We start from the raw sequence: 17,878 nt of genomic DNA on the forward strand, positions 1-17,878 counted from the left end.
GCTTGTTTCAGGCCATACAGAGCCTTTTTCAATTTGCAAACGTGATTTGGAAATTGTGGATGTGCGTAGCCTTGCGGTTGTGTCATGAAAACTTCTTCAGTCAGGGTACCATGTAAGAAAGCATTATGTACATCAATTTGTCTAATTTCCCAGCTTGAAGAAATAGCAATAGAGAGAACGGTTCTTACAGTGGTGGGTTTAATCACTGGACTGTAAGTCTCTGAGAAATCCACTCCAGCTTGTTGAAGATAGCCCTTGGCTACTAGACGTGCTTTGTAGCGTTCGACATCGCCATTAGCTTTTCGTTTGATTCGATAGACCCATTTCGAACCGATCACATTTCGGGCATCAGTGGGAGGTACAAGAACCCACGTACCATTTCTGAGTAGAGCATCAAATTCCTGATTCATAGCTTGTCTCCAGTGAGAGTGCTTGACGGCGTTGGTGTAGCACGATGGTTCGGTAATGGTTGAAGCAGATTCGGCAATTAGGGCTTTTGGAAGGGGGTATCGGATGGTGCCATCTGTGCGTGTTTTGGGTTTAGAAATATTGTGTTTTGAACGGGTGAGCATAGGATGTTGGGACGGACGAGATTGTGAGGTTGATTGAGTGCAGGGGATTTCAGAGGGGTTCGGCGCAGAAGTTTCGAGTGAGAGTGAGGGAGACGGGTTGGAGAAGACGGGTTGAGAAGGGGAAATATGGGTTTGGGTTGGAGCGGTTGGATATGATGAAGGCTCGGGCTGGACCGAAGAGGCTTGGGCTGGATCTGGCAAGACCGACGCCAACGGGGCTTGTTCTGCTGCACGAGACGAGTAGATCGTGGTCTTTAAGTTGGGAATAATGAATGGGACCGAGTGACTGGTTTGATGAGGAGCAGATGAAGTTTTATACGGAAATGTGGACTCTTCAAAAATAACATCACGAGAAATAATGACTTTTCCTGTGAGTTGATTGAGACATTTGTATCCTTTGTGATTAGGACTATACCCAAGAAAAACACAACAAATAGATCGAGGTTGTAACTTGTGGCGATTATATGGTCGAATGTTAGGCCAACAAGCACAACCAAACACACGAAGAAAAGAATAATCTGGATTTGTGTGAAAAAGACGAATGAAAGGTGATTGATTTTGAGAGACTGTGGAGGGCATTCTATTTATTAAATAGCATGCTGTAGCAAAAGCATCATCCCAGAATTGAAGGGGAATTTGACTGTGAGTTAAAAGAGCCAAACCAGTTTCAACAATATGACGGTGTTTATGTTCAATAGCACCGTTTTGTTGATGAGTGTGAGGACAAGACCTGCGATGGGCAATACCAAGAGAGGCCAATAATGTGGAAAGAGAACGAAATTCACCACCCCAGTCAGATTGGACAGATTTAATTTTGCAATTAAATTGTCGTTCCACATAAGGATGAAATTTTTGAAAAACGGTAATAACATCGCTCTTGCAAGTTATGGGATAAAACCACGTGTACCGACTGTAGGAGTCAAGAAAAGTAACATAATATCGAAAACCATTATGAGAGAGAATAGGAGACGGGCCCCAAACATCACTATAAATTAATTCAAGTGGTGCCGAGGCACGATTACATGACTCGAAAAAAGGTAACTGACGACTTTTAGAACTTAAACATGCGGAACAAGATGGACTAGACTTAGACACGGTTACTGGTAAGGAAAATTTTGACAAAACATGACGAACAATTTTAAATGCTGGATGACCCATTCGAGAGTGCCACTGAGGAAGAGAAGCTCTTTCACCAATGAGTGCAGATGGAGAAGGATTTTTATTGGTTATGGAGAAAGGATAAAGTCCATTCTTACTCGGCCCGTGTAGTAGAATTTTCCCTGTTGTTCGATCCTTCACAAAAAAATAAGATGGATGAAATTCAAAGAAAGTATTAGTAGATGCAGTGAATTTTTGAACGGAAATTAAATTCTTGGTAATCTGTGGCACATGAAGAACATTGTGAAGTAAAAAAGAAATTGTAGGAGTGGAAAGTTTTGAAGAGCCGAAATGTGTAATATTCAAACCAGTGCCATTTCCAACGCGAATTGTATCTGGGCCAGTATATTCTTCAGCATTAATATTGAGATTTGAAAGATCTGAAGTCAAATGATGAGTAGCACCCGTGTCTGGATACCAGTCCAAATCTCTTGTTGAGGATGAATCAGTATAATACGCTTGAATAGAAGACGGCTCACGTTCATAAGATTCATCATAACGATGATAACATCTCAAGGCAGTGTGTCCCGGTTTGTTACATACTTGACAAACGGGACGAGATTCAGAGGAATTTTGACTGCGACCGCGACCTCGCCCACGATTAAAACGACCATGGGTACGAGCACCAGAAGTAAAAGTAGAACCACGCCTGGAACTGCGTCCACCACGAGACCCACGCGAACGGGAAGTGAAATTCGCACTACCCAGGGTGAGATCATTCGGTGGATGATGATGCTCCAACCGAATTTAATGCACGATGAGATGCCCATAAAGATCCTCCAACGAAATTGGGTCTACCCGAGTTGTTACGGATGTAACGAAGGAATCAAATTCTGGTCCGAGACCCGCAAGTAGAAATGAAACTAACTCAAATTCATTGAGTGGGTGATCAACAGCGGCTAGTGTATCTGCAATGGTGGTGAATTTGTGGAAGTAGTCTGAGACGGAAGAGCCACCTTTCTTGAGTGTAGCTAATTGGTAATGGAGATTCATGGATCTTGCACGAGATGTGGAAGTGAACATCCTTTCTAGTGTCGACCAGACTTGATGAGAAGTGTGGCATTTTATAACATGAGCAAGAACCGTTTCAGAGAGGGACGAATTCAAGGCGGAGAGAATTAGTTGATCTTGCATAATCCAGTGCATGAACGCAGGATTAGGAACAGTTTGATTCGTTGCAGTGGTAATCATTGGAGACGGACAAACCGACGAACCGTCGACGAATGAGAAGAGATGCTGACCTTTGAGGTATGGCACAACCTGCGCTTTCCAAAGCAGGTAATTATCCCTTGTAAGTTTGATTGGTGTGAAATTGGGAAGAGATGTAGTGGGTGCAGGATAAGTGTTTGTAAAAATGGGTGGGTGAATAAATGGAGAAGAGACATGAGTCTCTGAGACGGGTGGGGTTGAATCGGCCATGACGTTAGTCTTAGGCTCTTGATACCATGTTGAGGAAATATCAACCATACATTCGGTTGTGATTTATTGTATTATAAATAGGGAAATACAAGTGTAATGATAAGAGGAAACATAACAAACCGATAAGATGGAAAGTTCAAAAACAGATTACAACTGAAGCTAAGTTCACGGAAACTGAAATACTAGTTTCCTACTTTTCCTATGTCTTCAACTTGATCCTTATCTTCATTAACTGCATTATCCTTAACAGGGGCCAATGTATAAAAGATGATTCCATAAATCAAGGCCAAGATCACATAGAAGCTAATTAGGTAAGAATCATGTCTGTAACAGTCACGAAATCACAGAAAAATAGTCTCGCTAGGAAATTATAGCCACAATCTTAGTTTACTTTTCTAGAATAGAACTTGTAAATCTTGTATTTATGCTATACGAGTGTATGTATCAAGAAGTGTGTTGAAAAGATTGTTGATTGTGAGTAATAAAATATCTGTCAATATTCAAACTTCATCATGGTATCAGCAGAGTCATCCTCTCATGAGAACTCGATCCCCAACTCAGAAATTCCATCTTCTACAACACACACTTCTACCACAAATCCATCATCTCCAACCAATACTCATTTGATTGTCCTAAACATTACTGCTCAAATCAATGAAAAACTCACACATTCATCTTTTTCCCAATGGCATGCCCAGTTTGAAGCCATTCTCATTGAATATAATCTTCTAGATTATGTCACCGGCAAAAATCCATGTCAAAACCACACTAGCTCCTCCATCTCCTCCCTTCAAAAAACCCCACTAGGTAAGGCAGGATAATTCATTCTCAGTGCCATTTTGGCCTCTACCACCACCATCACCCCATTTATCTCTATTGCTAAAACAAGTCAAGAAGCATGGCAAAAACTAAATACCATGTATGCAAGCAAATCATGCACCAGAGCAATGCAACTCAAAGAGGAGCTCACCTTGATTAAGCAGGACAATCGAACGATTCAAGATTACCTACACACTGTGAAGTCATTTGCAGATGGGATTGCCCTCATTGATCATCCCATTTTTTATGATGATTTTACTCTTTATATTCTCAATGGTTTGGGTCCTAATTTCTACGAGATCGCTACACCAATTCGAGCTCAAGAAAAACCATTGACATTTGAGAAGCTCAACGATCTTCTCGTCGGCCATGAAGGATATTTGTGCTACCTTAAAGCCACCACACAGCAGTTGGTTGCCACTGCAAACTACTCAAATTGCCGCTCTAGTCAAAATCCCTCGACCGGAAACAACCCCTCTCGGGGTTTCTATAAGCAACATGGGTCATCTCCTTCTTCAGCCCCATCTTGCAACAATGGTGGCCCACGAGACAATAGAAAGTTGCCTAGCTCCACAAGAAGGGCCTACGGGTCAGCAATGCTTTTAGCCCAAGTGTCAACTTTGTGATCAATTGGGCCATACTGCAAAAAATTGTCCTCGGGTGCATTTTTCTAAAGCCACTGCAAATTGTGTATCCACCTCTCAAACGAAGGATACTAAATGGCTCATCGACTTTGCAGCATCTCACAATATTACTAGTGATTTGGCTAATTTGTCAGTCCACTCTGAATATGATGGCACATATGAAGTTGTCATTGGTGACGATTCAGGTTTGCCTGTCTCACATATTGGTTCCTTGGTATTTTATTCACCTACACACACCTTTCTTTTAAATGATACATTTTATGTTCTAAGCATACGTAAAAATTTAATCTCTATTCATCACTTTACTAAACAAAATCATGTTTTTGTTGAATTTCACCCATCTTATTTCCTTGTCAAGGATCAAATCACGGGGGTGATCCTACTCAAAGGTGCATGTGAAAATGGTGTTTACACATGGCCATGTTTGCAGGTTACGCAAGGCCATTTATGGCCTCAAACAGACTCCTAGGATGTGGTATTCGGCTCTAAAGAAAAATATAATGGAGTTTGGGTTTAAGAATTCCAAAGCTGATTCCTCATTGTTTATATATAAGAGCAGCTCTGTTATCTGTTATTTCTTGATTTATATGGATGATCTGGTCATCACAAGAAGTGATATTAACTTTGTTTGTTCAATCATTGAAAATCTTGGAGCTCATTTCTCTCTAAAGGACATGGGTCAGCTTCATTTCTTCTTGGGCATGAGGTTATCTCTACTAAATCTGGTTCATTCTTGTCCCAACATAAATATATTTGTGAACTCTTATCCAAAACTAATATGATTAGTGCCAAGGATGTTTCTACACCATTGTCTACAAGTACTGCCCTCAAATTGGTTGATGGTACCTCCTCTGTTGATAACACAGAGTTTCGACGTGTCGTAGGTGCTCTTCAATACCTCTCTCTCACACGTCCGGATATCTCATTAGCGGTGAACAAACTCTCTTAGTTTATGCAGAAACCAACCGTCACTCATTGGAAAACTGCAAAGAGACTCCTTCACTACTTGAAGCAAACCATTTTTCATGGCATCCACATCCACAAGAACTCCAGTTCAAATCTCACAACAAATTCCGATGTTGATTTGGCTGGCAACTTTGATGATCGTACATCTACTTCTGCATATATAAGTTTTCTTGGCTCCAATCTCATTTCTTGGAGTTTAAAAAAATAAAGGGTTGTTGCTCGATCATCCAGTGAAGCCGAATATAGAGCTCTTGCAAGTGCTGCATCTGAAACAATATGGCTACTGGGACTATTTACTGAACTCGGTTTTCCACTTTCATCCCCACCAAAACTGCTATGTGATAATCTAGGATCAACACAACTCATTTTCAATCCAGTTCAGCACTCTCGGATGAAGCATATTCAGATTGACCTCCACTTTGTTTGTGACATGGTTCAACGAGGCACACTTAATGTTCATCATGTTAATACTCAAGATCAACTTCGGATCTTCTAACAAAACCATTGTCGCGACAACGTATGGAGCTTCTTCAATACAATATTGGCCTTGTCAATGACAACTCCATCTTGCAAGGGCATATAAATGATGATGCCATAAATCAAGGCCAAGATCACAAAGCAGCTAATTAGGCAAGAATCATATCTGTAACAATCACGAAATCACTAAAAAATAGTCTCTGTAATAGCTAGAAAATTATAGCCACAATCTTAGTTTACTTTCCTAGAATAGAACTTCTAAATCTTGTATTTATGCTATACGAGTCTATGTATCAAGAAGTGTGTTGAAAAGATTGTTGATTGTGAGTAATTAAGTTTTTGTCAATATTCAAACTTCATCACAATGGCGGTTTGGTTCTTGATATTTAGTTGTATATTCTGTCAATTGTTTCATGATGAATGCTACTAATACAACCAAACCCAAATTTTAACGTTGTAATCGATCCGAGTCGAGTTGAGCTTTCGGGTTATCGAGTCGAGCTGGACTCAAATAAATCTAACTCAAGTTCGAGCTCAAACTAAGAGCTCGCCAAGCCAAGCCGAGTTCAAACTAATCAAACACGAGCTTGAGCCGAGTCGAGTTATTTATCGATCTTTATTTGTATTCTTTAACGAGTCTGAGTCGAGCCGAGCCGAGCTAGGTCGAGTTATTACTCGAGTTTTGTTTGTACTCTTATATATATTAATGAATTAAATAATCAAAAATACCAAATTACAAAACAAAATAATAAATGTAATGAAATTTTTACAATTAATATATAAACTATATTGAACTATAAAATTATAACATCTTTATGAATACATTTCTTATATGGTTATACATTATAGTATATAATGAAACTACTAAGTCCTATATACTAACTATTGCACATTATAAAATATATACTATAATTAATCACTTAAGTACTTAATTAACTAACATATACTTATGAACTATATTCAATATATAGGTATAAATGATTAGGCATAAGTAATTGGGTTGCATACTACATATTTAATTATAAAGGCAACTATGCTTGTGTTATTAAATTTAATATTTATAGAAGCATATATGTGTGTGAGTGTGTGTGTGTGTGTAAAGAATACTAATATATAGTCAATGATTTATGGACGAGCTCTAATCGAGTCGAACTAACAAGCCGAGTCAGGCATGAACGAGCGATCTCTAACGAGCCTTAGCCAAGTCGAGTCGAGTTTAATCGAGTACTTGTTATTTCCTCGTTTGCTTTCAAAAATGAAACACAAAACTTTGAAAACTTTTCTCAAGTTTTGTATAGTCAGACACTCTCAGAAAACAAACATTCATTTTTTATCTCACTTTTTTTTTTTTTATCTCAGTTCATATCTCATTATTTTATCAATGTTCATTGACTGTACTATACACAAAAGTTGCGTCCGACCCTCTCCTTTCTCTCTCTCATCTGCTGTCTACGTCATTAACTGTTCATTGACAGCATTTTATCTCTATTCATTAACTGTCTGCTTGTCTCGTACGGGTAGTCTCCCATTGGTTGAATTGACTGTCTGCTTTCCATCTTTTTTCAAACACACTCTAAAAATATTACCCAAAAAACACACAATCATTGGTGGTCCCAGTTTTTCTTCTTTATCAAATACTACGAAAAAAGTCAAAACATTTTCATCTCATCTCTATAAACAAACACACGCATTTTAACAAAATTATCTCATCTCATGTCAACTCACATATCTCAATACTATTCACACATATTTCAAAAAAATCTCATCTCATTTTATCTCATTTGCAAAAACAAACGATATCTTACTAATCGAGCGGGTTTCTGCTTTCACAATCGAGCTTTTTTTTTACGACTCGAGCTCGGTTCGAGTTTAGCCGAGCGAGGAATTCCTTTTTCTTAGGTTTGATAATAAGATCAACATCCAGAAGCATGTACGACTCTTGTTGTTGTGAAACGACTACAAACATGTATAAGTAAACACAAGCAAATCAATTACACGATACAAAATTAGCGTGGTTCGGCAACGTGCCTACTCAAAGCTGCAGAGGATTTTACTATACTGAAGAATCACAAAATACACTTTGGAGCGAAATCTTATTGTTCAGAATACTTAGAGCGTACTAACTGTTCATTAAGTATATATTTATAGTGTCATATAGCGGAAACCCTAATTTTCACTTTTCTGCATTATTCGTTTGAGCGGAGTGTCAAGTGCGCCTCAAGCGAGATCTCTATCTAATGCTCACTCGAACTACCTGTCAAACGAGAATCGAGCGAACTCTCTGTCTGATGCTTAGCTTGAACTACCAGTAGCGTGGACGTCGAGTGAACTTTTTGCCTAGTGTTTTTTCTAACCACAAACAATGCCAAAAACTTTTCTAAAAAATATCTACAAAAAAAAAAATCATAACATATTCTTGTCGAGTCAGATTATCTTGCATTTATCTTTCATTGATCATGCTGAAAGAGTGAGCTATATATGTTTCATCCACATATACTAATTGCGTCGTCACCTGCCTGCCAGTTTCCGTGGAACTTCAACTTCTCGTTCCTCCAGATTCTAGTGCGTGGGAAATATGACTACCATGCCACAGTTGTTTTTGCAAGTGCTTTGGAATTGTAATAGGCACTCATTTCTATCAAACCGAGTTCTGTAATTACTTTTGTACATGCACAACTCTTGTTGAAGTAACATTTCTTATAATTTTCATTATGGTTTTGAGATTTCTTGATATGTTAAACACATCATGGTCAAGCTTGAGAAAGGTGAGAAAGTGGACTGCCCTAGCACACCTCTCACCCTCTCCATTTTCTCTCTAAGCAGACCCCCCTCAAAAAACCCAGACCAGAGGAGGGGGAGTTGGAGCTTTGGCTCCTCCCTCCCTCATCCCTCCTCCCTCTTTTCTCTAGTTTTTTCTTTTATTTTTTCTGGTTTTGTGTGTTTTTCTTTTAAAGTAGGGCGAAGTGTTGATTTGTTGTTCTCTAGAGTCCGACGACCACCACACACTCCATCGCATGATTCCCAAGGGGCCAATCCTTTAGACAGGAGAAGAATCTCGTTGAATGGAGCAGCGCATGAGCCACACGCGGGGTCCAAAGTGTGCGCATGACATCCATGCACCATTTCAAGGGGAGCTCTTCCGCCGCCACGCGTGGCATTTTTTAGACCAGTGCCATTGGTTTCTTCAGACTTGACTGTCCTCTATACTTCCAGGGTGGTGCGTGTCCCTCACGTGTCACCACAGTCCCTGTGTTTGCATTTTTTATTTCCTCTAAGGTTGAAAATGTAGATCTACAGCTTTCCAAGCTGTATTTTGTTATTTTCTCATGTATCATTTACATTTTATGTTATTTCTTTTATTTTAGGTTAATAATAAAAAAGAAATAATCTCTTAGACATTTTTTCTATAAAGTGAAAGTCATCTCTTCCTCTGGAGGGTGGGATTTGAAATCTTTGCTTTAAACAGAGTGTGGTCTCTCAGATAGTGTCTGTAGAGAGTTCTAGAAGTTAAGATCATACCAGTCACAAATAAATTTGTGTACTAGTGGAGCCTCAACTATTAGTAGTTGGCTTGTAATATGAATTTTTTCTTGTATTTATCAGTCACAGATATAACTTCGCTTTCATGAATAAACGCAATCTATTTCTCATATAAAAAAAAAAATGCTTAGAAAGTCACCTAAATTTGACATCATTTTCTTCATTTCACTGAGAGGATCATAACCTTACAAACAAGAAATGGACAAGACATTAAAAGGGTTTTAACTACTTAATATTATCTGTCCATATGTTTCAATAGCAGTATTAAATATTCGATAAATTTTGTAAAATTCATTTCATATAATTATTTGTTCTACTCAGAGGGATTTTTTTTTTTTTTTTTTTAATTTGACAAGGCGGAGCTACCTTCTTTTTTATGAAAAAACCATTAATTTGCATGATAAAAGGTAGGGTATATGGGGTGTATGTTGAAGGAAAAAACTATTTCGCCAATTAAATTTTATCGCTCTATTTGACTGTTTTGTAAATTTTTTTTTTATTTTTATTTAATAATTAAAGAAATGATTTTTATTAATATATATTTTTATTTTTTAAAAATATTTAAATATAAAAAAAATTATAAAATAACAAGCGAGCCCGACTCTTGAATGCCAGTAGTTCTCCATGTCTGAGTTTTGAGTACTTTCCCTTCCATGTTTTGACTTTTTGTCATAGGTAATGGGAGAACAACTATTCATGATGGAGAACAGTTCCTTAATCGGCTGCAGCCAGAATGGTCCTCCCATGCACAGTTTCTTTCTAGGAAACCGCAGCTTTTTACACAGACAATGGTCCTCCCAGTCCAAGATACTTCCTAGGAAACTGCAGCTTCGATCTCTATTTATTATTATTTATAAATTATCATAAAATATTTTTAAATTGCATCATTGTTTTGGAAAAAAAGGAAAAAAAATGAACGAATTATCTTATTTTAATTCAATTTTCGTAAAAATGATTTCGGCCAAAGACTCCATGAGTCGCAGGTTGTAGCATTATATGTTGTCGAAGCAAAGCTACAAACAAAAAAACAAAATGGATATTTGCCCCTGATCACAGTGATCACGGACCTTTGCGCGCATGCAGCAGATGTTCCAAAAATCATATCTTGTCGTCTCTTCCTTGCTTCCAATTCATTTCCTGCAAAGAAAACGACGAGAAACATTGGAAATTTCTTGCTCTCCCTTTTCTTTTTTGGGCCATTCGGAAACTTCCCTTTTCAAATAAGCAAAACGGTTGGAATGGGATTTCTCTTTGCACCTTTGTATGACTATTCTTTACGCCAAATTGTTCACCAAACAGCCCTTAGTAAATTAATTAAGTAATTTATCAGTTTATATTGAATCCGAAACAAATAGATGTCTTTCTGTTTTTAGTTGGAGAAACGCCGCGCAGCCCAAGTTGTCTTTCCGTTGCGAGAAGAAAACAGGGAGAGAAAGAAAGGACTGGGGACGACCGACGATGAGGCTGTGGTCGCCGATGACGGTGGCATTGTTTTTCTTGTTGACGCTATCGACCTTCTCTCATCAGAACAATGCCTTTGTCACGTCTCGGATTATGCCGAACCGCTTGTCTGGAACCAGCAGTTACTTGACCAATAAGGAGCTCTGGTACTCTCAGACGCTCGACCACTTCTCTCCCTATGTAACTCTCTCCATTTTTGTTTTCTCTCTGTCTGTTCTCTCTCGCTATTGGCTTATTCGATTTAAATTGTGCGAATTAAGGCACAAAATTGATCAAGTCTCTGTATTTGCAGGATCACCGCCGGTTTCGGCAACGGTACTATGAATTCCTTGATAACTTCCGGCTTCCAGACGGACCCATTTTTTTGATAATCTGTGGTGAATATCGATGCAATGGGATAGACAATGACTATATCAGTGTAAGTTTGTCATTTGTAACCTTACTGGTCTTGAGAGAGAGAGAGAGTTGCTTTGTTGTAAAATAGAATTTTATGGTATAGGATTTACGTATATTTGCTACTCGCATTCTCAACTTTAAATTTTGTGATGCCTGATAGGTTTTAGCGAAGAAGTTTGGGGCAGCTGTGGTTTCTCTTGAACATCGCTACTATGGGAAAAGTTCTCCTTTCAGTTCACTGAGGACGGAAAACTTAAGGTATCTTTCATCTAAGCAGGCGATCTTCGATTTGGCTGCTTTTCGGCAATATTATCAGGCAAGTTTCCGTCTCATTTAGTAAGTAGTTCTTTTTTTTTTTTCAGGGCTATTTAGTAAGAATTCCGGTCGATGATCATTTTACCGGGGAATGAATTATAGTTACTGGTCATTATCAATAACTCTCATAAAGAATACACGAGGAGACTAAAGAGGTTGATATAGCATAGCTTGGTTCAGGGGTTAAGCTTTTGGCTCAAGTGGTGTCCAAGTTTCCCAGATGTTTATATTGTCAACTTTCTATCATATATTTGTGTTCTAGTCATTGGCAACTCGAAGGATTATGAAAGCAGACTGCTTTGGAGGAGAGTTAAACTTCTTGGCTCGAATCTGTAAAACTTATTTTCTATTGGACCTTCGAAGTTTATTCTCATTGACTATTGCCAAGCTGTTAGTATACCCTTTTTGTCAGTTAGATTCTTTGACGCAAATATTTTGTGGCCTTATTGCTTTCCACTTCTCCTGCAGGAATCATTAAATATGAAGCTCAATAGATCAAAAGCTGAAAATCCCTGGTTCTTTTTTGGTGTCTCTTACCCAGGAGCTCTTAGTGCCTGGTTCCGTCTTAAGTTTCCTCATTTAACATGTGGAAGCCTTGCAAGTTCTGCAGTTGTTCACGCCGTTTATAACTTCACTGAATTTGACCAGCAGGTAAAGATAATATTGGTTCTACATTTTTTTTCATGTACACATCAACATTGCTCTTATTTGGTGTTGGGAAAAACCTTTCAGTATTATCTTCTAAATGCAGGTTGGTGAATCAGCTGGTGCAGAATGTAAAGCTGCATTACAAGAAATTAATCAACTTATTGAACAAAGGCTTGCAACAGATGGAAAAGCAGTGAAGGCATTATTTGGCGCATCTGAGGTTCATCAATTCTTTTCCCTGTAATACTTAACCATGAATTACCTCAAAACATATATAAATTTTAGAATGCTGACTGCGGAGAATTTTCTCCGATGCAATTCATCATGCATGATGATCTTTATTCTGTTTCTGCAGCTTGAGATTGATGGCGACTTCTTCTATTTTCTGGCTGATGCTGCTGTTATGGCGGTAGGTGTGGTCTCTTTTCCGGCCCTGTTGTTTGTAAATTAGTGATCTTTATCTGTTTTATATTTCGCAGTTCCAATATGGAAATCCTGATAAACTATGCACCCCTCTTGTTCAAGCAAAGAAGGCTCGAGGCAATTTAGTGGTATGCTCCTCATTCTGGCCATCATTTCGGTTCTTTCGTTTGGGATTTCTTTAAACCATTAATTATGTACATGTTTTCCAGATAATCTATTAGCCACCTTCACTGGTTATAACTTCGTACTGTTAGCTTATAAGCAAATGAGCAATCTGTCTTATGCTTTTTCACATGCTACTTTTGATCATTGTTATTATTTCTCTTCTTTTCTGTTATTGTTTTTGTTCCTATTTCTCTGTTCAGCTTATTAACATAGATGACGATACAGTTTCTTTGGCTTGGATTTCATCCAGATTCCTATATCCTTTATTATTAGTTATCTTATCCATCTAATTTGAAAATATAAATTACTTCATGCAGGATGCATATGCCAAATATGTGAGAGAGTATATACTTGGAGATTTTGGAGCTAATGTTCAGACGTATAATCAGAAACAACTGAAAAACACTACTCTTTCTGAAGGCAGTACCGATCGGTTGTGGTGGTTCCAAGTTTGCACTGAAGTTGCATATTTTCAGGTGGCACCATTAAATGATAGCATTCGCTCCAGAAAGGTTGACTCAAGGCATGTTCTCATTACGATGTTATGTTTAATTTTTAATGAGATTTTTAAAACTTCCTGTGGTTGGGGTTGTGCTCAATTATGCACATCTGAGTATACAATATGGCTGTGCTGATATGCGACAGTTACCATCTGGACCTTTGTAAAAATGTCTTTGGAGAGGGCATCTACCCTGATGTAGTTGCAACAAATACATACTATGGTGGCACAAAAATAGCTGGTACGAACAACGACCTTTGTCTTCTTTCTATATTTATTTTAGGCATGAAGCGAGAGGGGACTTCCATAATTAGGGTTTTGAATAAGACTACCTTTTCATTTTATAATTTTAAGTTTATTGTTCATATGATAAAGTAGCAAAAATGAGAGTTGTTAAGCTTCTTATTATGCATGGATCAGGATAATGACTTCTACTCATTTTCATTCATTTAAGTAATATTCAAGTACTGAAAAGTCTATTTTAATTATTCTAAAATAAATCCTTTGAATCTTTGACTTTGATGAAACTGGAATAATTCCTTTCATTCTTATACTCCTAGAATTAGCTTTGATTGGTCTAATCAGATTCAAGTATTTCTTCTCTTGTATTGATTCCTTTAAATAGATAAATAGAAGGTTGCATCTTTTTTCGAATGTTCCTTTTGTTGTAAAATCAATTTTTGCAAGAGGTAGGCAAATTAAATTATAAATGAATAGCTACCTATCCGTTGATCTCGCATTAATGGAAATTTTATTGACAAGACCTTTTCAAAATATTTATTCTATCTCAGAAGGGGGCAATGCATTAGAATACCGATATATACCATGCACTGGAATTTGCATAGATATGTGCGTCTGCATTTGGCTATATGCACCTATATAAGACTTTTCCATGTTAGCTCTTGATGGCCAGGCAGTGTTCTCAGTTTTATAATTTGACAAACAATTTATTTTTCTTTGGTTATCTCCAGCTATGGCAAAAATTTAGATTCAAATGCTTCTTTTTCTCTCTTGCACACGCACACCCCATGATACCCACTTGTGTGTTGCATGGAGATATCAGAATCAATCTATATTATTCTAAGCTTCATCTCCTAGTAACTAATAGCTGCTTTTAAGAAAGTTTTATGATATCATTTCATGGGTTAGGGAGTTTTTCTTTCATGCATATGATGCTTATAAGCTTGCATCACTGGAAATTTGAAGACTCTATGCACTGAATGAGGAATTTAAGTAATACGTTAAATCCTTCAGAAAGGGAGGGTTTTGTATTTATATGAATGCGCATCAGAGAAACTAGTTCATTTCAGAGGAAAAATTGATTTTCGTGCATTTAATGGCTGAAAGTATGCATGTACTGGAGATTATTTTCTACATATGGCCGTTGACTTGCTGTGATGATTTTTTTAAGGGGACGGAAATCCAAATTTATTAAAATAAAAACCCTCACTTGTGGTGGAGGAATACCATGGTGTTGTGATGAAGTTACCATCAATGTATTTGGTTATTGTTCATGTCTTCTCAAGAAAACTTAAAATGCAGGTTCAAAAATAGTTTTTACAAATGGCTCTCAGGATCCCTGGCGTCATGCATCCAAACAGATTTCATCAACAGATAGTGAGTTTCTCTGCTTGATCTGAATTACAATATTCCTATGATCGTACTTGAATTACAGTGAGGTAGAGTCCTTAGATGTCAAAATTGCCTGCCTCCAGTCCAGACCAAATTGGACAAGGGTCTAAAAGATAGAAATGGTAATCAATAGTATGCCATAGATTTTCATCCTCTATTTATGATCATCAGGATCGCCTGCAGATTTATTTATGCCTGCTTCATGCAACAATTTTGTGGTCATTTATGCTTTTATTTTATCATGGTTATACCCTTTTACTAAAATCTCATCTTTCTCCCTGGAACTTACTAGTGCCTTCCTACATCGTTTCTTGTCATAATTGTGGCCATGGGAGTGATTTGCGAGGATGTCCTCAAGCTCCTTTAAGCATTGAAGGTATGAATAACTTTTATCAGCTTTTATATTTGCAATGCCCATTTGTGTTTCTAATTCAATTCATTTGGCTACTTCATGGTTTTCAAATGAGCTGATATATGGCATGCTCAATATATATATAATCTGCCCCCCGAGGGAGGGGGGCCGGGGGGGCTGGCGTGGGGTTGCTGCTACATTACTGTTCCACCCTTCACTGAACGGAATACAACATGCATCTCGCTTGGAACCTTGTTCAGTGTTATCACTTACTGCAGAAGTTTATATGATGTCTCATCCCTTGCGTGTAGTATTGTTGTGGATGAAACCCTATATGGTTGGAAGCCTTCATATTTCAAAGGCTCACAAAAAATAGATTAAAACTCAATCACTTATTGTATCTAAAGTCTTGCCACCATGCACCACATGCATTTTGACATGGTATGTATGAACATTTATGTTCTCTTAGACTTTTCCTCCAAATAGTTGTTTCTGAGGCCATGCCTTTTCTTCTCAGGCAACGCCCAGAACTGCAGCTCTCCTGATGCAGTTCACAAAGTAAGGCAACAGATTATAGAACACATAGACTTGTGGCTGTCACAGTGCCAAGACTCAGCTAGGAGTTCTATGTGATGTTTGAGAAACATGCATCTGTAAGATGATTGTTTAAAGAACCTTACTCTCATGTATTACCTTCCGTGCAGATGTTTATATGTAAATCTGTCACGGATATTTCCAAATGAGTTGTCTCCTGTGTGATGTACCCCATATCTTATATCTTTTTAGGCAATAATTTAGGGGCACAGTTGATTTTGCTTCCCGATATCTAATATCTAGAATGTAACCATTCATCATCCTTTTATCATCTTCTTATGTGACATTAAATTATTGAAAAATAGCATTTTTCACCCATTGTATACATGAAAACAACACCTATGATAAGATGTATCATGTTTGTAAACTAAATGAATCTGTTAGGGAATATTTGGATAGTGAGTTGAGACGAGATGAAAGTTGAAAAAAATATTGTTAAAATATTATTTTTTATTTAAGATTTGAAAATTTGTATTATTTATTATATTTTGTATGAAAATTTGTGAAATTTGTAATAATTAGATGAGATAAGTAGAGATGAAATTTGAATCCAAACCTCCCAATTCATATCGTATGAATTTTCGGAGAAAAAGATGGACTAAAAAGGAATTGAAGAACTGTGATAAAGCATTATATATAGGGACATTTGAAAGCGTAGTCGGGAAATTAACATACTTGTGAAGAAAATTCAACACATATGTAGAATTTATTGGTGGATTCAGCTTTTATGATAGAAACATTTTTTTTTTGTCATCCTTTATGCTATCATTTTTTCAACATTCCTTGATATTTTGTATCAAATAATTAGCCAACAAGTTAAACATAAGAAATGGTATCCAGTTATATAATAACATATTATGGGATAGCGGGATGATAATGGTAAAAGGGATGGTGAGTAGCATTGCTCTTTATAATATATATGTTTGTGTATGCACATTCAAAATGTGCATGTATGTTCAGTGTGTATGTGCACATGCTAGATTGATCACTACTTGAGTTTTAACTCTTTTGTTTTTTTTTAAGAGAAGATAAGGAAATGAATGAAAATTTGAAACTCACAATAGTAAGTTTTATTTTATTTTTTATTTTTTATTTTTTATTTTTACAATTAACATGTCAATATCAATAAGGCTAAAAATGGGATCACGACAAACATCCCATAATAGTTCACGTGAATGCTGTAAAAAATAAAGGAAAATATTTTAATCACAAAAGGATTATACAAAAGTGAAACACAAAATAATGTGACTTGATATAATATATCAGATTGTAAAATTATTTTTATTGTAAAGTAGATCTAACAGATCCCATGAAGTCACGTCATTCTATGAATTTACTTTTGTATAATTTTTTTGTATTTATAACAATTCTCGAAATAAAAATCAAATTGTGAAATGTAGCCAATAAATTGGTCTAATCCTATATTTTCTTGGTCACGACGCCAACGAATTAGTGCTTGCTGAAGTAATGGATTGTTTTGAGTAATCTTCTACAATAAGATACTTAGAAAGTGTTTATTGATGCATGGCATTTTTTTTTTCAAATCAAGCACGCATAGTATTAATAGGAAATAAAATGGGTACATAGTGTTTCAAGGTTGATCATTTCCACCGTCAATATACAAAATACATCTAGGTAGAGTCTTTGCAACCAAATGAGAGATTAATCACGTACTCTGCCCATTGCACTACTGAGTGTGTATATCAATTTTAAGATTGATGAATTTTCTGAACACTTCAATCAGGGGTGTAGATTTTGACGGATATCATCTACGATTGAAATGATTTGCCATACTAAT

At 37.0% G+C, this 17,878-nt stretch overlaps 1 protein-coding gene across 1 annotated transcript; it reads left to right on the plus strand.

Moving 5' to 3' along the window:
* The first annotated feature begins 10,802 nt into the window (after nt 1-10,802).
* LOC108980668 (probable serine protease EDA2) lies at nt 10,803-16,347 on the plus strand. The gene is made up of 12 exons (XM_035693686.1): nt 10,803-11,236; nt 11,349-11,474; nt 11,613-11,768; nt 12,236-12,418; nt 12,519-12,635; nt 12,771-12,824; nt 12,895-12,966; nt 13,321-13,526; nt 13,649-13,743; nt 15,045-15,119; nt 15,427-15,510; nt 16,004-16,347. The coding sequence occupies exons 1-12, from the start codon at nt 11,054-11,056 to the stop codon at nt 16,117-16,119; spliced, it is 1,467 nt and encodes a 488-aa protein (XP_035549579.1). The 5' UTR covers nt 10,803-11,053; the 3' UTR covers nt 16,120-16,347.
* The last annotated feature ends 1,531 nt before the right edge of the window (nt 16,348-17,878 follow it).

This window comes from Juglans regia, chromosome 8 (genome assembly GCF_001411555.2).
Source record: "Juglans regia cultivar Chandler chromosome 8, Walnut 2.0, whole genome shotgun sequence".
Taxonomy (NCBI): Eukaryota; Viridiplantae; Streptophyta; class Magnoliopsida; order Fagales; family Juglandaceae; genus Juglans; species Juglans regia.